The following is a 26,850-nucleotide window of genomic DNA, read 5'->3' on the forward strand; positions in this document are numbered from 1 at the left end:
GTAGCCTCTTCGCCCCCGACAGCATAAAAGACGCTTCTTTTATTGGTTACATTTTTATACCACCTCCTCTCCCGGTTCGTCCTCTCAACAACCCCGTGAGGTAGGCTAAGAGACGGTGACTGGCCCAAGGTCACACAGGGAGCTTCTTGGCTGAGTGGGGATTTGAACTCGCTGTGGTCTAAACCACTGAGCCTAGGACTTGCCGATCAGAAGTTCAAATCCCCGCGACGGGGTGAGCTCCCGTTGCTCGGTCCCTGCTCCTGCCAACCTAGCAGTTCCAAAGCACAAAGTGCAAGTAGATAAATAGGTACCACTCCAGCGGGAAGGTAAATACCGTTGCCCTGCGCTGCTCTGGTTCGCCAGAAGCAGCGTAGTCATGCTGGCCACAGTGACCCGGAAGCTGTACGCCAGCTCCCTCGGCCAATAAAGTGAGATGAGCGCCGCAACCCCAGAGTCGGCCACAACTGGACCTAACGGTCAGGGGTCCCTTTACCTTTTTACTCCCAGTTCGAATTCCAACCATGACGCTTATAGGAGCCATCTCCTAGTGGTTGAAGGGTCTTCGTGCCCCCCATAAAATATTTGAGGGGGCCACCCCCCCCCAGTTGATGGACATTGCCATTTAAATGGTGTGTGTTCACTGCATCATGTGATCAAGAAGGGCTTACCTGACTCCCCCCCATATTTTATTCAAGTTGGCACCCCTGATATGCCATACTGGCTTTTAAAGTATAATAATAATAATAATAATAATAATAATAATAATAATAATAATAATAATACTTTTATTTATACCGCACCCTCCCCGGCCAGAGCCTGGCTCAGGGCAGCTAACACCAGTAAAATTACAATAAAAACATAATGGGGGGGGGGGTGGAGAAAGAAAAAACAAAAACAAAACCCAATTTATAATTAGGGTTAAAATACAATTTCTTTTTTTTTTAAAAAAAGAAATTTTTATTAAGTTTCTTTTCTTACGTTCAGGAGTATACAGAATAAAGAAAAAAGAAAAAGAATAAAAAAAGAAGAAATATATAAAAATCCAACTTTCCATAATATTTTCAAAAATCCAGCTGGACTTCCCCACATCCTCCAGACCCTGCGTTCTTTATAGTAAAAACGTCAGCAATTTGTTACCTTGTTTCATAACTTACTGTATCTTTCAATTATCATGTTTCTAAATTTACAATGTTGTATCCCAATTCTTGTACATTTAAAATAAACATAATAAAGTTATTTCATGTTTCCACCTCTTCTTTCTTATAACTTAGTTTTCAATTCACCTAATCAAGTTGCAGAAGCAAAAGTTTCCTAATCGTGCACATTCTTAGGATTCATACAACTTATAATGTTTTTGCAAATAGTCCTTAAATTTTTTCCAGTCCTCTTCCGTTGTTTCCTCTCCCAAATCTCGGATTCTGCCAGTCATTTCAGCCAGTTCCATGTAGTCCATCAACTGCGTCTGCCATTCCTCCAGCGTGGGTAAATCTTGTGTCTTCCAGTACTTTGCGATGAGAATTCTTGCTGCTGTAGTAGCGTACATAAACAAAGTTCTATCCTTCTTTAACACTTTCTGGTCCACCATGCCCAGGAGGAAGGCCTCTGGTTTCTTGGGAAAGGTAAATACCTTTTTTAACTCATTGTAAATCACTTCCCAGAAGGCCTTCACTTTTGGGCAGGTCCACCAGAGGTGAAAGAATGTCCCTTCAGCCTCCTTACATTTCCAACATTTGTTGTCAGACAGGCGATATATCTTAGCAAGCTTGACTCGGGTCATGTACCACCGGTATATCATTTTCATAATGTTTTCCTTCAAGGTATTACATGCCGTGAATTTCATTCCGGTGTTCCATAACCTTTCCCAGTCCTCAAACATGATGTTATGCCCAATATCCTGTGCCCATTTTATCATAGCAGATTTAACTGTCTCATCCTGTGTATTCCATTTAAGCAGCAAGTTGTACATTCTCGAAAGTGTCTTAGTTTTTGGTTCTAACAATTCCGTTTCTAGTTTTGATTTTTCCACCTGGAAACCAACTTTTTTATCTATTTTAAAAACCTCTTGAATTTGAGCATAATGTAGCCAGTCTCGCACCTTGTTTTTTAATTTCTCCAGGCTCTGCAACCTCCAGTTGTCTCCAATTTTTTCAATTATTTCCCAATATTTCGGCCAGTAGGCCTCCATGTTGGGTCTTTTTCGAGCCTTGGCCTCCACCGGTGATAGCCACCTCGGGGTCTTACTCTCTAGTAAGTCTTTGTATTTGTATCTCTAGTAAGTCTTTGTATTTCGTCCAGACCATAAATATTGCTCTTCTGACAATATGGTTTTTAAACAATTTATGAACTTTAACCTTGTCGTACCACAAATATGCATGCCAACCAAAAGCATTGTCGGCTGAAATGACGAGCAGAATCCGTGACCAGGGAAAAGATACGGCGCAGGAAGATTGGAAAAAGTTTAAAGAGTATCTTAAAAAATATTGTAAGATAATTGAAGTTTAGAAAAATGTTGGATTGGATATTAAGGGGTTAAAAGCAGCAAGGGATAACTGGAAGAAAATAACTGATATTGAAATTACTTTAAGAATAGGGAAAAGATTTGCTGAAAATTGAGTATGAAATTAGAATACAGAAAGGGAAGGTATGAGGAAGTCGCGAAAGTAAGCTTAAAGAAAGTTACAACTGAGCTTATATGTGTTTTATTTCTTGTATTTCTATGTTATGTTCTTTTTTCTTTTTTTTGTTTTTCTTCTTTCTGTCTTTTGTTATGATGTTTGTTAAAATTTTAATAAAAATTTAATTTAAAAAAAACAAAAACCAAAAGCATTGTCAAACCCTTCCAGATCTAGGACATCAGTGTTCTCCAACAGAAACCAATCCTTCAACCAGCAGAAGGCTGCAGATTCATAATACAACCTCAAGTCTGGCAGGGCAAACCCCCCTCTTTCTTTCGAATCAGTTATTATTTTAAACTTTATTTGGGGCTTTTTGCCCTGCCAAACAAACTTGGAGATGTCCTTCTGCCACTTTCCAAAACATTCCACTCTGTCCACAATCTGTAGGGCTTGGAACAAAAATAACATTTTCGGCAATACATTCATTTTTATAGCTGCAATTCGACCCAACAAGGAAAGTTTCAATCTTGACCAAATTTCCAAATCTTTTTTGATTTCCGCCCAGCATTTTTCATAATTGTCTTTAAATAAGTTCAAGTTTTTGGTGGACAAGTGGACCCCTAGGTATTTCACCTTTTTAACAACACTTAGTTCTGTCTCTTTCTGAAACCCATCTGTTTCTGTAGGTGTCAATTTTTTGGCCAAAACCTTAGTTTTTTGCTTGTTCAACTTAAAACCCGCCACCCGACCAAATTCATGGATCAATTCTAAAACTCTTTTTGTACTAGATTCTGGCTCCTGTAATGTTAAAACCAAGTCATCTGCAAAAGCTTTCAGTTTATATTGTTTCACTCCGACCAAAATACAATTTCAAATGCAGCCTCATTTTAATAGTAGCCCATATACTGCATTCCAAAGCAGCCCCACATACAGTGGTACCTCGGGTTAAGTACTTAATTCGTTCTGGAGGTCCGTACTTAACCTGAAACTGTTCTTAACCTGAAGCACCACTTTAGCTAATGGGGTCTCCTCCTGCTGCCGCGCCGCCGGAGCACGATTTCTGTTCTCATCCTGAAGCAAAGTTCTTAACCCGAGGTACTATTTCTGGGTTAGTGGAGTCTGTAACCTGAAGCGTATGTAACCCGAGGTACCACTGTATATTATCAGAGTAGTTCTTACGAGAACCTTGCAAGAAGGTCAGTGTTCTCATTCCCATGTGGAAGAAAACAAAAGGAAGGGGCGCTGGGCATCTTATTATATTTATATTCCACCTTTTTTCCAAAGAGGCGCCTGGTTCTCCCTCTCCCTCCATCTTATCATCCCAACAACCCTGTGAGGTAGGTCCGGCACTGAGAAAGGCTGTGATTGGCCCATGGTCACCCAGTGAATGAGTTGAACCTTGTCTCCCAGCTCCTAGTCTGACACTGCTGCACCACATGGGCTCTTCTCCTAGGCAGAGCATGAGACTTGATTTTAGGGTCGTGGGTTCGAGTTCCACCTTGGGCAAAAAAAATTCCTGCATTTCAGTGGGTTGGACTAGATGACCCTTGGGGTCCCTTCCAACGCTACAATTCTATGGAATCGGAGTGATGGGATGTGAGAATGAGTATCAGCGCTGGAGCAGGAGCTGGCATTCCAGGACTTCAAGCAGCAGGTATAATATCAGTATTGTTAGCAGGACTGGGGAATCTTTTTCAGCCCAGTGCCACGTTCTATTATGGGCAATATTTCAGGGGCCACACAGGGAGAGGATTGAGGTCTGGACAGGTAGGATGGTTCCTGGTCACTCAGCTATCATCTACGGTTCAATTCTCACACCCCTTGCCCTGAGATAGGGAATCCAGGGGGGTTGATGGACTTTGCTGAAATGGCTAAAATGACCAGAAGAATCAGAAATCAAGAAGACCAAAATTTTAATAATAGGGAAAAATTGTAACTTATCTTAAAGACCATTGTAAACAGTTAAAATCGTTAGTAGGATGGAGAAGTAAAAGATTTGGATCATCAAAAAAGATGCGGGAAGAAGAGATTAAATTAGGACCCACAAAGGGGAGGATGGAAGTCCAGGAGATCCCTTGGAATCTAGTTTTTATTCTTTATGTTTTATATATATCTGTAAAACTTTAATTTGAAAAACCAAAGAAATAAATTAAAAATAAAAACAAGAGAATCCAGGGGGTTGATTTACTGTGAAAGGGATGGGGAGGGAGCTGAGGCCTCCCATGATTTCGCCTACTGCTGCCTCCACTATCTGAATTAGTTATCAAGAGTCTGCAAAATCTGGCTTTTTTTTGTAGCTTTTGGGGGTTTGGAGTCAAAACCGTTGTCCATGCCTGAAGCAGCAAGCGGTCTGTGCTCAGAAAGCAAGACTGCAATTCATTCAGGGCAGAGGAGCAGTTGGAAGATCCTCCAGATGTTGATAGACTACCATTCCCATCATCCCAGACCATTGGCCTTGCTGACTGACTGGGGATGATGGGAGTGAGTCCCACATGGGGATGTCACCACAGTGGCTATTACTGATTAAAGCTATTGAGAGTCTCAACCCAATGCCAAGCTAGTTGAAACTTAAGCTGCAATTCTGTGTCCAGATCAAGGGAAGTAATAGCCCCACTCTATTCTGCCTTGGTCAGACCACACCTGGAATATCTGAATGACCCAGAGGAGAACTGGGTGAAAGTGTTGTGGTCAGATGGGACCAAAATCGAGCTATTTGGCATCAACTCAACTCGCCGTGTTTGGAGGAGGAGGAATGCTGCCTACAACCCCAAGAACACCACCCCCACTGTCAAACATGGAGGGGGAGATATTATGCTTTGGGGGTGTTTGGGGGACAGGACACCTTCACCGCATCGAAGGGAAAATGGATAGGACCATGTATCACCTCCTTCCCTCAGCCAGGGCATTGAAAATGGGTTGAGGATGGGTATTCCAGCATGAGTTACCCAAAACACACGGCCAAGGCGACAAAGGAGTGGCTCAAGAAGAAGCACATTAAGGTCCTGGAGTGGCCTAGCCAGTCTCCAGACCTTAATCCCATCGAAAATCTGTGGAGGGAGCTAAAGGTTCGAGTAGCTACACATCAGCCTCGAAATCTTACTGACTTGGAGAGGATCTGCAAAGAGGAGTGGGACAAAATACCTCCTGAGGTGTCTGCAAACCTGGTGGCCACCTACAAGAAACGTCTGACCTCTGTAATTGCCAACAAGGGTTTTGCCACCAAGTACTAAGCCATCTTTTGCAAAGGGATCAAGTGTTTATTTCCCTCATTATAATGCACATCAATCTCTGACTTTTGTCTTCTGGGTTTCTGGGGGTTTTCCTGTTGTTATTCTGTCTCTCGCAGCTACAATAAACCTACCATTAAAATTATGGACTGGTCATTTCTTCATCAGGGGGCAAACGGGCAAATTTAGCAGGGGATCAAATACTTTCCCCCCTCGCTGTACCTGCTTGCTGATGCTTTCAAAGAACTCTAAAAGGTTATTGAGGCAAGACTTACCTTTGCAGAACCCATGCTGATTCTTCTTCAGCAAGGCTCATTACATGTGATCATTTTATCTTCAAATATGCTTTCAACCAATTTACCCAGAACAGGAACCGAACAAACGTGCCAGACTTCCCAGACCCACCCACTATTATCCATTTTCTAAAAAACTGGCATTGCCTTGGCAACTTTCCAGTTCTCCTGTACAGAGGTCGATCACAGAGACAAGTTACATATTTTTGTTGCAAGGTCAGCAAGTTCGCATTTGAATTCTTGAAGATCGCTGCTCTGGACACACCTATTTGGTCAAGATTTCCATGTTCTGAAGTAAACCTTCTGGTCTCCTCTTGCTACCCATGCTGGTGTCCTCTCGGCCTTTGGTAGTACCTTACCTGATTTGGAGTACGTAGTCTGGCTGATCTACTATTGTGGCTTTGAATATCCCCCCCACCATCTCTTGAATTCCCCTTTCATCTTCCTTTTTACCAATCTCTTTGTTATTATTATTTTCGTAAATGTCCTCCTTAGTGGAAGTTGTGTTAGACTTACTTGGCCATTGTCAGCTCGTGGGTGTGGATAGGTGTGGGTGTCCTGAGGGATTGGGATCATAGACTACAGTGGTACCTCGGGTTACAGATGCTTCAGGTTACAGACTCCACTAACCCAGAAATAGTATCTCGGGTTAAGAACTTTTCTTCAGGATGAGAACAGAAATCATGCGGCAGCGGCGGGAGGCCCCATTAGCTAAAGTGGTACCTCAGGTTAAGAACATTTTCAGGTTAAGAACGGACCTCCAGAACGAATTAAGTTCTTAACCTGAGGTACCACTGTACCATTTTCTCCAACTGACCCAACAATGCCGGGACTGTCACGAAAACCCTGAAGCCACCATGGAACGGTCTCCCTCAGGAGGTTGTGGACTCTCCTTCCTTGGTGGTTTTTAAGCAGAGCTTGGATGGCCATCTGTCATGGATGCTTTAGCTGAGATTCCTGCATTGCAGGGGGTTGGTCTAGATGACCCCTGGGGTCCCTTCCAACTCTACGATTCTACAATCGTGGCTTCTCACTTTCTCACGCTGAGTCCTGAATTCCCATCTATGTTGAGCTATCCTAACAGGAAATGATTATACACCCAGGGTGGGGAACTTGCGACCTTCGAGATGTTGCTGAGCTACAACTCGCATCAGTCCCAGAAAGTACCACTGTACAGTGTTGAGCTGGATTGGGATCACAGACTACAGTCCAATGCACACATGTATATATCCCATGAACACAGTAGGGCCTGCTTTCAATTGGGTGTAAGTAGGTCACACTGCAAGAACTGCAAGTCCATCTCCTGCTTTTTGATAAATCGGTTGACCATTTTTTGCACAGGACCAGCATCTCAGCGTAGGTCCCTTTCTGTGATACTGAAGAAATAACTTGTTGCCACAAGCTGTTCTCCAGACCTAGGCAGGTTTCTTTCAATTGCTTATTACAGTAAGCCAGCAAGTGTCCCCTTAACTCTCAGCTTCGCAGATTAGTTGATTAATCTACCAACTGAAGCTTCATAGAATCACAGAACTGTAGAGGTGGAAGGAACTCTGAGGCTCATTTCGTCCAAGCCTCCGCAATGCAGGAATATGCAGCTGTCCCACATGGGAACCGAACCTGTGACCATGGCGTTATCAGCACCATGCTCTAACCAACTGAACCAGCCATCTGTGTGTTCAGCTTGCAGCCCCATTAAGCAGCATTATTCCTTAGTTAATCCTATATGTTTAATAATAATAATATTTATACCCCGCCCATCTGCCTGGCTTTCCCCAGCCACTCTAGGCGGCTCCCAACAGAATTAATGATGATAATAATAATAATAATAATAATAATAATAATAATGCAATAAAACATCAAACATTAAAAACTTCCCTAAACAGGGCTGCCTTCAGAGGTCTTCTAAAAGTCAGAGAGTTGTTTATTTCCTTGACATCTGATGGGAGGGTGTTTCACAGGGCGGGTGCCACCACCGAGAAGGCACTCTGCCTGGTTCCCTGTAGCTTCACTTATCGCAGGGAGGGAACTGCCAGAAGGCCATTGGAGCTCAGTGTCCGGGCTGAATGATGGGGGTGGAGATGCTCCTTCAAGTATACTGGGCTAACGCCGTTTAGGGCTTTCAAGGTCAGCACCAACACTTTGAATTGTGCCCGGAAATGTACTGGAAGCCAACAGCCTTCATGCACTTCCACTGTAGTACTCAAGTTTATATTTTGATCTAAAGACTGCTAAGTGTCTTAAGCAATTCCTAGGAAGGTGCACGAGCTCCACATGTGTGTGTGCCCTTGCCACCTATACACCCCTCCCATTAACTTCAGTATCGCAGCTCTGCACATGTCTTCCCTAATGAATGTGAGGAGCTGTCCAACAACACTGAAAGGAATGGGAAGCGTCAGCTGGTGCAGGAGCTCTGCAAACTGGTGCAAAAGAGGCTTGGGTTTGGGTGCCCGGTTTTTGCTGTAGGCACCAAGGAGATGAATGGAGTGCCTCTGAATCTGTTTGGGGGTGGGTGAACATATGCCCTTCCCCTTGCTCAAGAAACTACTAAGGAAGCAGCCTGAGCTGCCATAAAAACCCAGCCCTTGCCCACTCAATTATTTAAAGTACCCAATAAAGAAATTAAATGCATGCCAAGGAAGCCGCTGTGTAGGGGAGGCAGAAAAGCAGAGTGCAATATGAGAGCCAGAAATAGCCCCTGATGTTCCTGGTATGTTTCTGCCGTTATGAGTCACCTGCACCCTGGTTCTGCGACGGGCTTTGGTGATGCAACAATTGTTTATATAAAAGAAACAACCACCTGTTCCTCAGTGCAGACAGGGAACATTTGCAGGTGCGCACAGACCCCCGATTTTGCCGCCGGTGTAGCAGACGAGACCCGTCCGATCGCCTCGCTTGCTACAGCCGTTTCAAGCAGCTGGAAAAGGGTTGTGTTTTTTTGGGCTCTGCTTCTCCTACAGGAAAACACCGCCGGTGCCTCCTTCCAGCCCCGCAGGGAAAAAGCAACATATTGTCATGACGCAAGTGTTTGTTTCAAAATTAGAGTCTTCATTCAAAATTAGAGTCTGATCTTTGGGCAGGGCTCGTCATGGGAACGGGCTCCAGAGACCGGGGGTTTGCGGGGTGTCTGTGTTCGTGGAACAGGGAGAAAGGAACGAGAGAAGGGATAACCGCCCAAGATCCCTACAAAAACGGAGGTGGCAGAGAACCCCACAAGACAAAACAGTAAGTTCCCGTACAGCAAACGACAGTAGAGTCAATTCGATGTTTGGTATGTGACTGGTTGTGGTCACCTGACCCCGGTCCCACGCTGTGCAGAGGGAAGCAGCCCAAAGTTGCTGTGAGGTCAGATGTCCAAAGAGGGTGCTGTTTCTACATCGGGCATTCGCTCAGGGCCAACGCCTCTGCTGAAGAGAAGCAGGGAGAAAGCATCGAGAGGAATACTACAACCTGTCCTGCAAGTTCGATGCCGGGGTGTGTAGGTGTCTCTTTGGGGGAAGAGTGGCTTGCAGGAAGAGCTCTCTGCTGAGGAAGGAGGAAGAATGCTCAGCAAGGAGGTCCTTCCTGGAGCAGATTCCTAGGCAAAAAAAGATCCTGGCCGAGAGTCAAACCAGCAGGGCACTTCCCAAGACATCCTGGAGCAAAACAACTCTAAGGTTTGACCAAGCGACAGATCTTATGCCGGTGAGAGGGATGAAGGTGCTCTACATCTGCCACAAACCACAAGCCCCCAGGCTCCAGCTACACCGGTGACCAAACCTCTGACCTAATAAGAGCATAGGACCACTAGGGATAGCCCCCGGAGAGCGCTGGGGGCAACCTGTCCAATCAGAAGCTGCCTCCCAAGCACCCCAGGCTCTCGTCAGGACCGCCACTTCCGTCACACCCAATCCAGCATGGAGAGCTAATCACTATCCCGCTGCCCAGACCCCAGCCCTTCTCAGGGAGGACTGCTTTGTAAAAGCCAGCGGACCTGGGCAGCATTCTCAGACGCACCTTGGCAACTACAAGACTGAAGCACAGAACCAAGTCTGGCATCTACTCCTTGCCCTTCATGCACACCGCCTTCCTAGGAGCAAAGGATGCTTCCACCATCGCACCCTGCAGGCCAAGGCTATTCCTAAACTAGAGGAGGGAGCCCCGGGCCAGTTCTTCTAGCTAGCGAGCGAGCTAGCAGCAAGGATGGCTCCAAAGTGTCGACAAGAGCTGCGGCAGTGCCAATATCCGGATTACAGTCGTTGGTCCCCGCCAGCTGAGTCCACCGGAGAGTCCTGGGCCGACGAGAGGACGTCTGAGATGAAAAAGAGGAAGAAACTGGGAGTGAGAGAAAGTGGCGGCTTCCACTTCTGAGCACAGACATCCTACCAACAACCTTTGAGGCCACACAGCCCACCCAGAGGCAAGGAGCAAGCAAAATCCTGCAGAAGAGGAACTCTAACCATATATGTTTCCCAGATTAAATATGGGAAAGGTTAAGGGCGGGAATATTGGCTCTTTCTACTTTTGCCAGGGGCAAACCAGCTCCACAATGTTTTTAAAAACCACCCCAAACTTGTTTGATCGTAGGTGACCGTGGGACAAATAAGTGTTGTGTGCACACACTCAGGGGTGGCTCAGATGTTGTCCCCTAGACAGTGTTGGGCTCCTACAGCCATCTGCAGCAACCAACACAGGCATTAGTCAGAGTGGATGGGAGCTGAATTTGAGCAACACCTCGAAGGCCACAGCTTAGCCATGCCTGGTGCGCAACGACAGGAAGGGACGCCTTCTTCAACCCGCTTTCAACTCTTTAAAATTATTAACCCGTCTCCAGCCTAATTCCTTAGTTTGCTTCCCATCAACAAGGTCCTTGTAGTAAAGGTGAGATCTTATATTCACTAGCAAGGCAGGCAAAAAATCTTCACCAGTCACCTTCTAGTACAATACCGGAGGTGGTTTTATGGTAGCACAACTGGCTCAGCCGCACTGGGCGCCACAGCAATGCTGTAGAATGGAAGGCGCCAAATTTTAGCGCCACACAGGGCGCTGCTGAAATTTGAAATCCCTGAGTCCACCACTGACAATATTTCCTGATATAGAAAGGGTGCAATGATGCTGCAGGTGCGTTTGATGTGTACATGTGATCCCATTCATGTGCCTTGCTGTGGATTCTTGACAGTCTTAATCTTCCAGGACTGAAGAGAAGGCGCCATCCCTGGAATACATTGGGACTAAGTGCTGTGGTGTGTGTGTGTGTGTGTGTGTGTGTGTGTGTGTGTGTGTGTGTGAAGGAAAGAGGCAGTTCTCCCTCAGCCATCCAGAGAAAGCCTGTTTGTGTCGGAACAAGCAAAGACAGTTGTGTCGAGAGGAAAAACAAACCCAGCAACAACACCAGTGTGGTGTAGTGGTTAATAGCAGTGGACTCGTAATCTGGTGAACCGGGTTCGATTCCCTGCTCCTCCACATGCAGCTGCTGGGTGACCTTGGGCCAGTCACACTTCTTTGAAGTCTCTCAGCCTCACTCACCTCACAGAGTGTTTGTTGTGGGGGAGGAAGGGAAAGGAGGTTGTTAGCTGCTTTGAGACTCCGTAGGGTAGTGATAAAGTGGGATATCAAATCCAAACTCTTCTATTTGCAGCAGCAGGACAGGAATGAGGAGCACGGGTGACACTGGCTCTTGGGGAAGATTGTCTAGTAGCCCGTCCCCCCCATAATGCCTTTTGGAGACGCCTTCATCAGAGCTCCGGTTATCCCCTGAATATGGTGCAACTTCCACCAGTTGTTCCTCATACGGCCTAGGACATGCCCCTTTTCTAACCTGGGGTTGTATCCTTTGCGCTAGGATGGGGACAGTGTCTGTGTGTGCAACAGCATTCGCACCATAAGATGCACACACATTTCCCCTTACTCTTTAGGAGGGAAAAGTGTGTCTTATAGAGCGAAAAATATGGTAATTATAATTGCTAATGGAAGAAAGGCAGCTTGCTCCAATTGTTATTGTTTCTACAGGGCCGAGGGGAAGGCTGCCTGCCTACCAAAACTCACCGCCTCTCCCCTCCCACGTTAACCTCATGCAGTTATCTCGTGGCAGCCCCTACCAACTGCTTCTTCGACGATGGTGCTGGGGGCGCTTTCGGACTGGGAACCCGGCTGCCCCCACTGCTGCGAGCGAAACATCACCATCTCCTCCAAGTTGCGCAGAACCGTCACGGTGCCCTTGGCGGGTGCAGGCAAGACCTGAGCCTGCTCCAGAGCTCTGCAGGGGAAGATTTCCAGGGAACTTATTCCCGAGTAAGCATAGGTGGGGATGCACACAAAAAAGCAGGGTGTGCTAAGCAAAATAAGCATCTTAAAGGTAAAGGTAAAGGGACCCCTGACCATTAGGTTCAGTTGTGACCAACTCTGGGGTTGCGGCACTCATCTTGCTTTACTGGCCGAGGGAGCCGGCGTACAGCTTCCGGGTCATGTGGCCGGCATGACTAAGCCACTTCTGGCGAACCAGAGCAGCTCACAGAAATGCTGTTTACCTTCCCGCCGGAGTGGTACCTATTTATCTACTTGCACTTTGACGTGCTTTCAAACTGCTAGGTTGGCAGGAGCAGGGACCGAGTAACGGGAGCTCACCCTGTCGCAGGGATTCGAACCGCCAACCTTCTGATCAGCAAGTCCTAGGCTCTGTGGTTTAACCCACAGCGCCACCCGTGTCCCAATAAGCACATTGCGTAAGAAAAATACGGACTGCAGAATTCATCCCTGGCTTGGGCTTGGGGGGGGGGAGAGGAAAGAGGCACTCTCATTTCCATAGCACAACACAAGGCATTTCCTGTTGCCCAGATCCACTGTAGAGAACAATCAGGCAACGGGACGACGAAATAAAACAATTTAGAACCCAGGAGGTTTGGAATGTGGGCTCTGTCAGCTTGGAATTTTTTCTAAGCAGGCCTGGTTTGTAATGGGGTTTGTCACTTGCCAGCAGGGTGGATTTGATGTGTCTGTCCATCACATCACTTCTTACCTTCCTATGAGTGCTTACCTTTCTGATGAGGCTATGCCTGTGTGGCTCATGGAACGCCTTACCTGGGGGAAAAAAAAATTAAAAAAAAGGGGGGTGGGATTCCATGGCAATGAGAACGCAAGCAGAATGTAACAACGTCCTGATATTTCAGAGTTGCACATTTGTTTGTGAACCGAATCTGTATACTGCCCAGTAACCAATGCCCTCTGGGAAGCGAGTGATTTAAAAACATAAAAATTGAAAAACAGGCCACATGCAAAAATCAGACGGACTGTAAGACGATATAAAACCAAATAAAGCACAAATAGCAAGCCATACATTAGAAATCTTAAGATAATGCAGGAATAATTAGAGCCTCTCTGCTGCGTTCACCCTCGCAAAGGTGGATTAGGGTCACCACTTCAGACACAGCAAATTGAAAAATCATCAAATTACTCATCAGCCTCTCCTTAAACAACCTGCTCCCGTTTACAAATGGAACACCTATTTTGCTTAAGGAAAATATTTTTAAAATTGATTGACCCAAATTAAGGCTGCAATCCTAAACCCACTTACTTGAAATCAATATGACAGACTTCTGCATAGAACTGTTTAGGATTATGCTGCAAATCAACTCAAGTACTGCAGCTCTAGTTGAAAGCAAGTCAACTTACAACAACAACAACAGTTTAAACCCTGCCCATCTGGCAGGGTTTCCCCAGCTACTCTGGGCAGCTCCCAATAGAATATTAAAAACATGATAAATACATCAAACATTAAAAACTTCCCTAAACAGGGCTGCCTTCAGATGTTTTCCAAAAGTCAGGTAGTTGTTTATTTCCTTGACATCTTATGGGAGGGCGTTCCACAGGGCGGGCGGGCGCCACTGCTGAGAAGGCCCTCTGCCTGGTTCCCTGTAACCTCACTTCTCACAGTGAGGGAACCGCCAGAACCCACATTAGGTTTTTGAGATATGAAAGTGTCCCATTGTATAGGACAGGAGTCTTCATTTCTCACCACAAATAAGCTCTCCAGACTATCCTCTGATGACATACAAAAACACACCATCACTTCTCATACCAGGGTTTCTTCAAAACCTTAACATCGTGAAAAATGGGGGTTCTCAAACTAGCTCTTCAGTTAATACTCTCCCTTGTAAGTCCAAGGGACCCAAGAGACTAAATTAACAAAGGTAAAGAACAGGGCACCGCAGCAGGTACAAGGTAAAATGTAAAGGACCCCTGGACGGTTAAGTCCAGTCAAAGGCGACTATGGGGTGCGGCGCTCATCTCGCTTTCAGGCCAAGGGAGCCGGCGTTTGTCCACAGACAGCTTTCCAGGTCATGTGGCCAGCATGACTAAACTGCTTCTGGCACAACAGAACACCGTGACAGAAGCCAGTGCGCACGGAAACACTGTTTACCTTCCTGTTGCAGTGGTACCTATTTATCTACTTGCACTTTGACGTGCTTTCAAACTGCTAGGTTGGCAGGAGCTGGGACTGAGCAACGGGAGCTCACCCCGTCGTGGGGATTTGAACCGCCGACCTTCTGATCGGCAAGCCCAAGAGGCTCAGTGGTTTAGACCACAGCGCCACCCGCTCCCACGGCACTTGTGAAATTCCCTTTCCATGGAATATTATATATGTATGTTGCATTTCAGACTTTAATCTGTTAGCACTTCCTATCTGGGTGGAAAGGCAGAATATAAATACAAGGAAGGAAGGAATGATTGGACTCACCCGGTGAGAATGTGGGAGTTTGGTACCCACCAAGTCAAAAGGTTGGGGGACCGTCAAAGGATGGTACAGCTCAGGAGCCAATCGGGTGTTTGCAAATTTCATGCACTCTTCTAGCGTGGAGATGAACTGGCTGCAGGTCGCTCGCAACAAGGATGACGCTTCGTTCATCTTCTGGAGGAAGCCAAGAGCAGGAAGAGGAGTGAGTAGGAAGCCTGACCAGCCTGGCCTTCAGGGCCTCAGTGCAAGTCCCATGAGACTTAAGCCCAGGGCCAGTTCAAAGATTCTGCTGCTAAGGTAACCTAGCTCTGTGCCACCTTAGTGCCCATACTGGGGGCAGGGGGAGCTTTCAAATAAATGGTTCTGTAAGTGAAAACTAAGACTGCGCAGCCAAGTGGGAGGGCTGCACCACAAGCACCGTAATGAACAAATGGGATGCTCCCTAGGCGCACTGAGCTCAGTACAGACAAAACTCCTTCTCTCAAGGTAGCAGGCAGCAGGTACCACTCCTTTGGCACTGGCTCTCCAAGGTTACAACTTTGAACACCGCTGTGGATGGCGTCAACCAGGAGTGGTGCCCTGTCGGTTTTCCACCCCAAGAAAACGAAAACGTCTTGGGCCACCCTGCCCTTGCTGCATCTAACCACGTCCACAGCAGAAACAGCTGCCTCTCATAACCCCAAAGCATCTCTGAATATAACTGTGGTGCCTTATGGATCGTGGGCTTCTATTCCTTAATTCCAAGGGCTACAACAATCCTTGGCTGTTTTCTCTCGGATCTCCTATAGCAGGAATGGAGAACCATCAGCACTCCACAACCACTGGTTGTGGCAGCTGGGCTGAGGTTCAGCAGGCCAACGTTCCGCATTCCTACCCGACAGAGGTCAGAGGGAGACCACATTTTGCTCACAAATGACCCAGGGGGGTACGTTCTCCGCTAAGCACCCTGGAACAGAGGAGTGGGGAACGTTAGGCCCACCAATATGTTCCTGGAATACAACAGCCCATCAGCCCTTGCAGGCATGGCCAATGGGCAGGGATGCTGGGAGTTGGAGTTCAGCAACATTATATTATTATTATTATTATTATTATTATTATTATTATTATTATTATTATTATTACCCCGCCCATCTGGGTGCATTGCCCCAGCCACTCTGGGCAGCTTCCAACACACACAATAATAAAAATAAAATATCAAACATTAATTGTAACAATCATTTGTTGTTGTTTAGTGGTTTAGTCGTGTCCGACTCTTCGTGACCCGCTGGACCAGAGCACGCCAGGCACTCCTGTCTTCCATTGCCTCCCGCAGTTTGGTCAAACTCATGCTGGTAGCATCGAGAACACTATCCAGCCATCTCGTCCTCTGTCGTCCCCTTCTCCTCACAATAACTTTAAAATAAACAACTTACACCAAATAAAGCAGTATGCAATAATGCATTAGAATCCAATAGTAAACACTAAAATTAAACATCAGAAGGTAATAATTAAACAGTTTACACTTATCAATTACAATGAAAAATGACTCATCTATAATCGACAAAAATAGCAGCAAACCACAATACCCAAAATACCACAAATCATACAAAACAATGTCAAATGATTAAATTAAGAAACAAAGACACAAAAATAATAATAATAATAATAATTATTATTATTATTATTATTATTATTATTATTATTATTATTATTATTATTATATGGCCACTGGTCCCATCGCCTCCTGGCAAATAGAAGGGGAAGAAATGGAAGCAGTGAGAGATTTTACTTTCTTGGGCTCCATGATCATTGCAGGTCACAAAATTAAAAGATGCCTGCTTCTTGGGAGAAAAGCAATGACAAACCTAGATAGCATCTTAAAAAGCAGAGACATCACCTTGCCGACAAAGGTCCGTATAGTTAAAGCTATGGTTTTCCAAGGAGTGATGTATGGAAGTGAGAGCTGGACCATAAAGAAGGCTGATCGCCGAAGAATTGATGCTTTTGAATTCTGGTGCTGGAGGAGACTCTTGAGAGTCCCATGGACTGCAAGAAGATCAAACCTCTCCATTCTCAAGGAAATCAGCCCTGAGTGCTCACTGGAAGGACAGATACTGAAGCTGAGACTCCAATACTTTGGCCACCTCATGAGAAGAGAAGACTCCCTGGAAAAGACCCTGATATTGGAAAAGATGGAGGGCACAAGGAGAAGGCGATGACAGAGGACAAGATGGTTGGACAGTGTTTTCGAAGCTACCAGCATGAGTTTGACCAAACTGTGGGAGGCAGTGGAAGACAGAAGTGCCTGGCGTGCTCTGGTCCAGGGGGTCACGAAGAGGCGGAAACGACTAAACAACTAAACAACAACAACAAATCCCTGAACTCTCCTCCCAGCTGCTTCTCATCTGGTGGGCCAAAGGTTCCTCACACCTGCAGGAACAGGTGCTTGCAGCATGCCATGTTCCCTGGTGCCACGGCCCCCAAACTGCATGATCCCTCCAAAGCTGCCCTCACCTGGAGGTCAAGAGGGGAGCCATTGTCTTGAGGATGTGTTGCATCCTGTACGGCGAGGACCTGCTGTGTCAGCACGTCGCAATACAGTCGCAGTTCGGACAGCTTCCTCCCGAGGGACTCGTTGCTTAGGACCAGATCTGAAGAAGACAAGCAAGCAGAGCAAGAACTGAAAAGGGGATCGTAGAAAAAATGAGCCAGCGCGCACAAAGAGTCTTTTCCCTTTTGCTGACAGCGGAAGAGAGCTGCTGTTTATAACAGCCAGGTGCAGTGAAATTTCTATTTGGAGCAGAAAGCAGTGGTGACAGGTACCAAAACCCCAAAAAAAGGGGGCGTGAGGGGTGGGGACACAGAAAAACATGGCACAGCTTTACTGCCAGCTTGGAGGGTGTGAGATTAATGCAGAGCCATAACTAACAGTCTTCAACATCAGCAGTGACATCTAGACCATGGGAGCATTTCAGCCCTGTTCTCGAGTTTGTTCAAAATCTAAAACAGCTTATCTTAGTATTCCTTTTTTTTTTAATTTGTGCTATATAGGTTTTTTAAACCTTTTTGTAAAAGCAATACTAGAGTTTTCACAGCCGAGTCCTCAACTCCTTATCGCTACTGCTTGGCTTGCTTTAAAGAGGCCTGTGTCTTAAACTTGCTGTTCTCGAGTTTGTTTAAAATCATTTAAGGTTTATGATTTCTCTATTTCCTTCTGAGGAAACAGAATAGTTCAGTGAAACAAGGCTTGTAGCCGGCATCCTGTTAAGGCTTTGTTCAATTCTAGGTTTTTCTAATATTTTCCTTAAACTTTGATTTTTGTTATTTAGTTTAATTCTATAAGATAATATTTTTAGTTGATTACTTCTCGTTTCAGGGATTTTCACAGTATTTCATTTGTTTTGTATAACTAACCGGTTGAGATTGGCAGTCAAATAACATTTGCTCCCTGTGCCACACTGCCCTCTGGTGGGCTATCAAGGATTCCAAGGGGAAAGTGATATACAGTGGTATCTCGGATTAAGTACTTAATTTGTTCCGGAGCTCCGTTCTTAACCTGAAACTGTTCTTAACCTGAAGCACCACTTTAGCTAATGGGGCCTCCTGCTGCCACCACTGCACGATTTCTGTTCTCATCCTGAAGCAAAGTTCTTAACCCGAGGTACTATTTCTGGGTTAGCGGAGTCTGTAACCTGAAGCGTATGTAACCCGAGGTACCACTGTACTGCAAATGTCATCTCTTCTGCAAGTAGAGAACACAACCAGTTTTGTACCGCGCTGGGTGGTTTGTTTCTATGGCTTGAAAACTCACTGCTTCCCAAAGGTTCAGGGAGAGTAACAAAAGGAAAAATATATTCAAAATCAGTAAAATAAAAGAAAGACTTCATCTTGAGTGGTTTCCAAACTTTCTGCCTCCCTCCCCCACCGCCCAAGGGCCATGTCAAAGATGCTGATCATCTTGACAGCCACCTAATGGCTTTTCTGCCTGCTGTAGCAGCTCTACTGGGCTTTGTTTGTATTTATATTGCTTCTTTTGCTTCTTATATTGCACCTGGTGGCATCACAAGCTGCATTCCATAGAATTCAAATTGTAACCCAATATAAGAAATAAAATAAGCAATAAAATAAAATAAGAAATCAATATGAACGCAGGCACGCCACGGGCAACCTGAATGAAACTTGCAGACTATTGGTGGTCCATGCACCAACGGTTCGGAACCTCTGATCTCAATGTTTTTAAAACATCGCCCTCTAGGGCATGCCGAATTTTTCACCTTTCAAATTCCAAACATGAGGGGGTGCTAAAAAGTTGTAACGCAACTTGGGAATTCCAAAGATATCTGGGTTAAAGTAATATAACTCAGTCTTGCTTGGTAAGTAAAACATGGGGGGGAAATTGCATTGCTGTATCCATCTGTCTCGGCAGACAACAGGAGAGGGCATCATCAAGAGTACAGTGGTACCTCGGGTTACATACGCTTCAGGTTACAGACTCCGCTGACTCAAAAATAGTGCTGCAGGTTAAGAACTTTGCTTCAGGATGAGAACAGAAATTGTGCTCTGGCGGCGCGGCGGCAGCAGGAGGCCCCATTAGCTAAAGTGGTGCTTCAGGTTAAGAACAGTTTCAGGTTAAGTATGGACCTCCGGAATGAATTAATTACTTAACCCGAGGTACCACTGTATAATCAAACTGTTGGAGAGTTGCAGCACCTCCTGTGGCTGTTCCATGTTAGCTAGACATCCAGTCCGATTTTCCCATTCTTTCCAGGGATAGACCAGGTGCTCAAGGAGAAACAGTTGAAATCAACCTGGGAGAATCTAGTTACCGGTAACTGGTTACTTTCTCTTCCCCAACAAGGCATGTGCAAGACCTACAGGCTTAGACTGAGTTGAGAGCCCTCAAGTGGACTAAGCAGGATCAAGGATGTTTGCTAAGGAGGTGTGAGACTTAAACACCTCACTCTTATCACGGTTTAACCGGAAGTTCCCACCTTACATTCCCCCAGCTCTGCCAACACCATCCTCGGATCTCAGCCCCACAATCCCACTCTGGGCTTTCCAAACTCTTGTCAGGACAAAGCTATTTGCAAAGAACCAACCTCTCTCTTTCTGGCTCCTGCTGTCCCCCAGGCAGGCCTTGGAACTACCCAAAGCCACGAGCCATTTCTGTCTCTCAGCGGCGCCTCCTGCCTTCAGGTAGAAGTACTGCTCACCAGGGATGACCAGCTCCATGCGAGTGGGGTCAGTAGTGTGGACTATGGAAGCAGTTAGGGAAGAGAGAGCAGAGAGGATGTTGAGACGCCAGTGGCTTCATACGCAAGAGGCAGGGCAGCATCCAAAATAGTCCTTCCAGTAGTGTCCCCTCCCTCTCCCCTTCCCATATGCCCCCCCCCATATTCTCTAGAGCAGGCTTCCTCAGCCTCGGCCCTCCAGATGTTTTTGGCCTACAACTCCCATGATCCCTAGCTAGGACCAGTGGTCAGGGATGATGGGAATTGTAGTCTCAAAACATCTGGAGGGCCAAGGTTGAGGAAGCCTGCTCTAGATGGTTGGAAAACCTCAGAAAACAGAATTAAGGTGGTATGTGGGGGGAGAGGAAGGTGACAGAAGCGTAGCTAGGGGTGGCGGGGGGCAATGGGTGCCGCACCATGGGGGGCATTTACCATGGGGTCTGCAACATGCCCGATCCATGGCAGTGGGGGGCCTGCATTAGCCCACCACCTCCCCTTCACCCACCCTGCAGGACCACTGCAGGAGGTGGGCGAACTCCTTGGAGGCTGTGTGGCACGCCCTCCAGACAACCGACAACGGACAACCGAGTGGCTAGCTATGCCACTGGAAGGTGAAGTTCTGTACACACCCATAATTCCTTGTCCTAGTGGAATTATTTCATGGCATACCTCCCTCTGGACATACACAATCACACTTTTGCATTCTACATCTACATCAAAAAACATCTTGAAGGTCCCAGGCCACAGAGAAGTTAGGCTGGCCTCAACTAGAGCCAGGGCTTTTTCGGCTGTGGCTCCGATCTGGTGGAACACTCTGTCACAAGAGACCAGGGCCCTGCGGGACTTGACATCTTTCCGCAGGGCCTGCAAGACAGAGCTGTTCCACCAGGCCTTTGGCCAGGGCACAGCCTGACTCCCTCCCTCGGCAATCTTCGCGGAGCTCTGGCCCAATGGTTGCCAGTGGCTTGAATTAATTAATTTTATAATGAATGATTTTAGAGTGTTGTTTATGCTCTATTTTTGTACTGTTTTATTGTTGTTAGCCGCCCTGAGCCCGGCTTCGGCTGGGGAGGGCAGGATATAAATAAAATTATTATTATTATTATTATTATTATTATTATTATTATTATTATTATTATTGTTACATTAAATAACATTAGCTACCCAGTTCCCCCGCTCGTCCAAGATGATGCAGTTAAAGGGGAGAAGTTCATCTTCTAGCCACTCTGAGATGATTTGGGAGCTAAATGGGGCCACATGAAATTGCCTTGAGCTTGTGCCTTGGAGGCCAGCAATACAGCCAGGGGTCTGGCACCAATATTTCAGATCACCCAAAAGACTCGGGTCTGTTAGAGTGAAGAGTCCTTGAGACAAGAGCTCTTGAACTACTGGTTTCTGTGCTGGATGTGGAGGGAGGAAATTCTCCTCCTCCACAACCAGCATGAAAATGGGGGTGAGCCTTCCCTCCTCCAGCTGTCTGATTATAAGATGGCAAGTTTTGTTATTAGTAGTCTGTGTTTCCAGTCTGTGAAGGAGGGGGCTTCTTCTCCTCTGAAGCCAGCAGGGAAATGAAGGCTACTAATTGATGGACGGGAGGGTTTTTCAAAAGGTGAAATGTTGACAGCAGACAATTCCAAGAAGAAAGAAAAGTGGGAGGCATCTAAAGAAACCAGTGTGGCTTGGGAAGAATTATGGAGAAAGAACTGGAAATTTACAGCCTGTGAAGTATTGAGGGAAAATCTAATCAAGATGTTTTATAGATGGTACTTAACACCTACTAAAATAGCTAAAATGTACAAGACAAAAACAAATCTGTGCTGGAGGTGTGGTAAAACAGAGGGGACACTTAAACATGTTTGGTGGACCTGTGAAAAAATCAAAAGCTTCTGGAACAAAGTATATGACGAGCTTAAAAAAATGTTTAAGTATAACTTTAAAAAAAATACAGATGCTTTTCTACTAGGGATAACAGACGCAGGTATAGCAAGAGAAGATCAGAAAATATTCCTCTATGCTACAGGAGTGGCAAGGATCCTAATTGCTAAAAACTGGGGAAAAGAAATTGTGCCAACAAAAATGGAATGGCAAGACAAACTGTTAAGAGTATATTGAACTGGCTAGATTAACAGAGTCAATTAGAGATCATACTAGACAAGAATTTCAAAAAGCATGGGGAAAATGCAGAGAATACTTCACAGAATAGTGCCCTAAAATTCACATCTGGACTTGTTTCGATTAATGTCTGCAGGAGACTTTGTGGATATTTAAGTTATAATTAGAAAAATCTTAATAATTATTCATAAAGGAAACAGCTTATAAGAAGTAAATAAGGATGCCAGAAACAGGATAAAGGAAGTATTTTATTTGGTTGTTTGTATTGTTGTATATTATGGGACGCGGGTGGCACTGTGGGTAAAAGCCTCAGCGCCTAGGGCTTGCCGATCGAAAGGTCGGCGGTTCGAATCCCCGCGGCGGGGTGCGCTCCCGCTGCTCGGTCCCAGCGCCTGCCAACCTAGCAGTTCGAAAGCACCCCCGGGTGCAAGTAGATAAATAGGGACCGCTTACTAGCGGGAAGGTAAACGGCGTTTCCGTGTGCGGCTCTGGCTTGCCAGATGCAGCTTTGTCACGCTGGCCACGTGACCTGGAAGTGTCTCCGGACGGCGCTGGCCCCCGGCCTCTTAAGTGAGATGGGCGCACAACCCTAGAGTCTGTCAAGACTGGCCCGTACGGGCAGGGGTACCTTTACCTTTACCTTTACCTTTATTGTTGTATATTATGCTTGCTGTTTGTTATATTTGTGTCTGAAGGGGGTGGATTTCTGGGGGGGGGGGGGGAGATTATGTTGTAAATAAAATTTCCAATTTTTTTCTTTTTCTTTTAGAAAAGAAAGAAACCAGTGTGGCTGCATAAGATTTAAGAAGGGCATGTACAAGAAATGGAAGAAAGGGGAAATCACAAAGGAAGAGTATACATGAGTAGCCAACAGTTGCAGGGATAAGGTCAGGCAGGCCAAAGCTCAGCATGGAGAAGCCAGAGAAACTCTATTGGGCGACAGAGAGAAGGTGCAACTGCCCAACACCTACTTTGCCTCTGTCTTCATCCAAAAGGAAAGTGATGCCCAACCTGGTGATAACAGAATAAATGATGCAAGGAGAAAGCTGCAGCCCAAGGTAGGAAAAGAGGTGGTAAAGGAACACCTAGCGACTTTAAATGAATTCAAATCCCCAGGGTCTGGTGAGCTGCATTCAAGGGCACTAAAGGAGCTTGCAGATGCAATCTCAGAGCCTCTATCTATAATCTTTGAGAATTCTTGGAGAACAGGTGGGGTCCTTGCAGACTGGAGGCAGGCAAATGGTACCCCTATCTTCAAAAAGGGGGAAAGAAGACCCAGGTAAGTACTGGCAGGTCAGCTTGATGTCATTACCTGGAAAAGTCCTAGAACAGATAATTGAACAGTCTGTGGCCATCGGTCACGGATGCTTTAGCTGAGAGTCCTGCACTGCAGGGAATTGGCCCCTTCTAACTCTGCAATTCTATGATTCTAATATTTTGGAGGCAGGTTAATAACATTTGTGGGCTTATTTATAAGGTGACGTTTAAACAGCTTCCCCTCCCCACTTGCCCAAATAGCACAAAATGCCCCAACCTTTGATCTCACACACAGCCATCTTGATGCTGCCTTTGCTCCCCTTTCCCACGTCATCCTGTGAATCATAATAGGAGAGGATGCCATTCTCTAGTACGAAGTATCGTGGCTGCCAACCTGTGGTGGGAGGAGAGGGAAAAAGAGAGATGTGGAAATGAGGATCCTTTTCCCATGGCAAGTCAAGCTCTCTCACCAGCAGTTTCCAAGGAGAATCAACATTTAATTAAATTACCCACATGTAAACAGGAACATGACTGAACGATTCCTTTTGCATACATGTATATTGCAGCACTCATTCCTAAGTGAGGTGGAGACAATCTAAGTGGGAGATCTTCCAAAGTCCTACTGGTAAGAAAATGAAGTGGTGTTTCCTTCCCTATGCAGTTCTTTAAAACAAAAAACAAACCTGCCTTTCCACTTAAAACACCATCTCCAGGTTGGCTGGGGAGAGAGATCCTAGAGTTCTCTGAAGATCAAAGTGGAACACCCTGTTTGGGGCTTAAAACAGTACACCACTGGCATTAGAGCTAAGCCAGCAGAGCTTTACACAGGTGTAGCAGGGACCTGTGAAGCTGGCATGCCCCTTGGCAAGGTGAAGCTTTCCTCCGCTAACAAATATACAACTCCAGCCGTCCCCAACGCCCTCCAGATAGCAGATCCAAAGGTTAGGAAGCAAGGCGTATAGAGACATCCTATACAATTTTGAACAATAGCTCAGTGTCATCAAAAGCTCATGCAGACATAAAAAGGTAAAGGGACCCCTGACCATTAGGTCCAGTCATGACCGACTCTGGGGTTGCGGCGCTCATCTTGCTTTACTGGCCGAGGGAGCCGGCATATAGCTTCTGGGTCATGTGGCCAGCATGACGAAGCCACTTCTGGAGAACCAGAGCAGCGCACAGAAACGCCGTTTACCTTCCTGCCGGAGCGGTACCTATTTATCTACTTGCACTCTGATGTGCTTTCGAACTGCTAGGTTGGCGGGAGCAGGGACTGAGCAACTGGGGCTCACCCCGTCGCGGGGATTAGAACTGCCGCCTTCTGATCGGCAAGTCCTAGGCTCTGTGGTTTAACCCACAGCGCCACCCGCGTCCCTATGCAGAGATACTTCAGTACAATTTTTAAAAGACAGTGGTACCTCGGGTTACAAACTTAATTCGTTCCGGAAGTCCGTTCTTAACCCGAAGGATTCTTTACTCAAGACACCCATTCCCTACATAGGCCTCCCGCGGCCCCGGAAGCGGATTGCATTCATATCCCGGGGCAAAGTTCGCAACCTGGAGCAGCTACTTCTGGGTTGCAGAGTTCGTAACCCGAAGCGTTTGTAAGTAGGACGGTGCGTAACCCAAGGTACCACTGTAAGGGTTTTTTGAAACAAAATACAGTAAAGCTAAGGGTTGGGGGATGCAAAGACCATGGGAGGGAGCATGTGGTCCTCTTGATTTTTTTTTTTTTTTACTCCCATTCCCATCAGTCCCAGCCTGCAGAGTCAATGATCAAGGATGATGGGAGATGTAGTCCATCCGCATCTGGAGGGCTACATGTCCCCCACTCCTGACACAGGTATATGTGCTTTAACCATAAATACACAAAACATCACCATGGGGATGTAACACTGACTATAAATAGTCTTTTTTTAAAACCAGCTTTGTAAGGCAGTATTTGTTTATTTTCTTGGAGATTGCAGCCCACTCTTGCCACTGGGCCGGGCCAGGGCGGCACTTGGGAGGCTGCTCTGACAAAACCCTGTAGCATTTGCTAGAGAAGATCTCCTGCACATTTATCAAATGCATGACAGGAAGATGCTCCACAAGCAAAATCCCCCCTGCAGCATGCTGGAAAGAACTGGCCACCCCACGTCTTGCTTTGCGTCTGTATTTGTGGGCACGCCTCCTAGGGGAAGTGCTCAGACAACTACAGTGAGAAACGCAGAAAAACCACAGAAAACAAGACTCCTGGTTGACATGGACGACTCATCCTGCTCAGGAGCACCAGGGAAGTGACTCACTACAATGGAGAGGTGGTCCAGCACGGCCCTAACCCTTTAAAAAAAACAACCACACAGACAAATGAAACCACCAAACAGAAGTCAGTGGGTGACACTTATTCCTTCCCCTCATCTCCACTGCTGGAGAAAGAGCTGCACCCCTTGGATTTTTCCCAGTTACGCAACTGCTACAAGGCGCAGAGAAAGATGGCAGCCCTTAAAACCCTTTGGCCGGGGAAGGAGCGGGTGCAAGTGAGATTCGGCTTCCTGGAAAGGGGTTAAGTCGCACAATGAGCAAGGGAGCATTTTGGGGGGCTGGGGTTAGGGGGGTAGGGGTGGGAGGAAGCCCGGACTCCTGGGTTCTATCCCCTGCCCTATGGGATAGCTGGGTTGCTAAGGAACGCGAAGAAAGGGGTACATATGATGGGGGGGGGAGCAGGAGGCGACGAAGGCAGAGGCCGCCTCCCCAAATGCAAAGCCCGACCCACTTGAGGACTCTCTCTCTCTCACCCGAAAGATAGTTGGTCCATTTCAGCAGCGCTCCCTCCATCACCAGCCCGGCTCGCTTACTGCCGCCGGTGCGCCGAGCAGAGCCAATTGCGGCTCCGGGCCGGTGGGGCCCGACCAATCGCGGGGCAAGTTGAGGGCGGGGACCAAGAACGGGGGGAAAGGGGACTTGCGGGGACGCGGGAGGGAAGCTAGGTAGGAACCAATCAGGCTGGGAAACGGATCGGGGGAACGAAAGCTGGACGGACGGGGAAAAAAAGGAGCGCTCGGAGCCGCCCGCCTTCCTCCGCGCAGTGGCTTATGGGCAATGTAGTCCCACTGGTCGCAGAGCCGTTGGACTCCGCGAGCGCGTTTACTAAATGGGCAGCCTTGGACACTGAGTCGCCTAAGTTCATGATCCGTCAAAGAAGAATGGATGGAGGCAGGAGTAATAATAATAATTAAAAAAATAATTTATTATTTATACCCCAGCCACTCTGGGCGGCTCCCAACAAAACACTAAAATACAATAACCTATTAAAACATGAAAAGCTTCCCTAAACAGGGCTGCCTTCAGATGTCTTCTAAAAGTCTGGTAGTTGTTTTTCTCTTTGACATCTGGTGGGAGGGCTTTCCACAGGGCGGGTGCCACCACCGAGAAGGCCCTCTGCCTGGTTCC

At 46.5% G+C, this 26,850-nt stretch overlaps 1 protein-coding gene across 4 annotated transcripts; it reads right to left on the reverse strand.

Annotated features, from left to right (window-relative positions):
* Positions 1-9,866: 9,866 nt before the first annotated feature.
* On the reverse strand, positions 9,867-26,413 carry LOC114593053 (pleckstrin homology domain-containing family A member 3-like). Of its 4 annotated transcripts, XM_077923850.1 has the most exons (9): positions 26,286-26,407; positions 26,196-26,243; positions 23,699-23,815; positions 19,921-20,076; positions 17,336-17,472; positions 14,846-15,016; positions 13,145-13,188; positions 12,210-12,367; positions 9,867-10,423 (listed from the first exon to the last, which is right to left on the reverse strand). In XM_077923850.1, the coding sequence occupies exons 2-9, from the start codon at positions 26,233-26,235 to the stop codon at positions 10,362-10,364; spliced, it is 885 nt and encodes a 294-aa protein (XP_077779976.1). In that variant the 5' UTR covers positions 26,236-26,243; positions 26,286-26,407; the 3' UTR covers positions 9,867-10,361. The 4 variants fall into 4 exon arrangements, with proteins under 4 accessions (XP_077779976.1, XP_028577401.2, XP_077779975.1 ...); XM_028721568.2 differs by having other exon boundaries at positions 12,157-12,367; positions 26,196-26,412; XM_077923849.1 differs by having other exon boundaries at positions 26,196-26,410.
* Positions 26,414-26,850: the final 437 nt, after the last annotated feature.

The sequence above is a fragment of the Podarcis muralis genome, chromosome 2, assembly GCF_964188315.1.
Source record: "Podarcis muralis chromosome 2, rPodMur119.hap1.1, whole genome shotgun sequence".
NCBI lineage: Eukaryota > Metazoa > Chordata > Lepidosauria > Squamata > Lacertidae > Podarcis > Podarcis muralis.

Coding starts and splice junctions, on each gene's coding strand:
- LOC114593053 (XM_077923849.1), bottom strand. CDS start 26,235: ATGGAGGGAGCGCTGCTGAAATGGACCAACTATCTTTCGG. Junction 23,816..26,195: donor ATGGACCAACTATCTTTCGG/GTGAGAGAGAGA, acceptor CTCCCACCACAG/GTTGGCAGCCACGATACTTC. Junction 17,473..19,920: donor CAGGAGCCAGAAAGAGAGAG/GTTGGTTCTTTG, acceptor TGTCTTCTTCAG/ATCTGGTCCTAAGCAACGAG.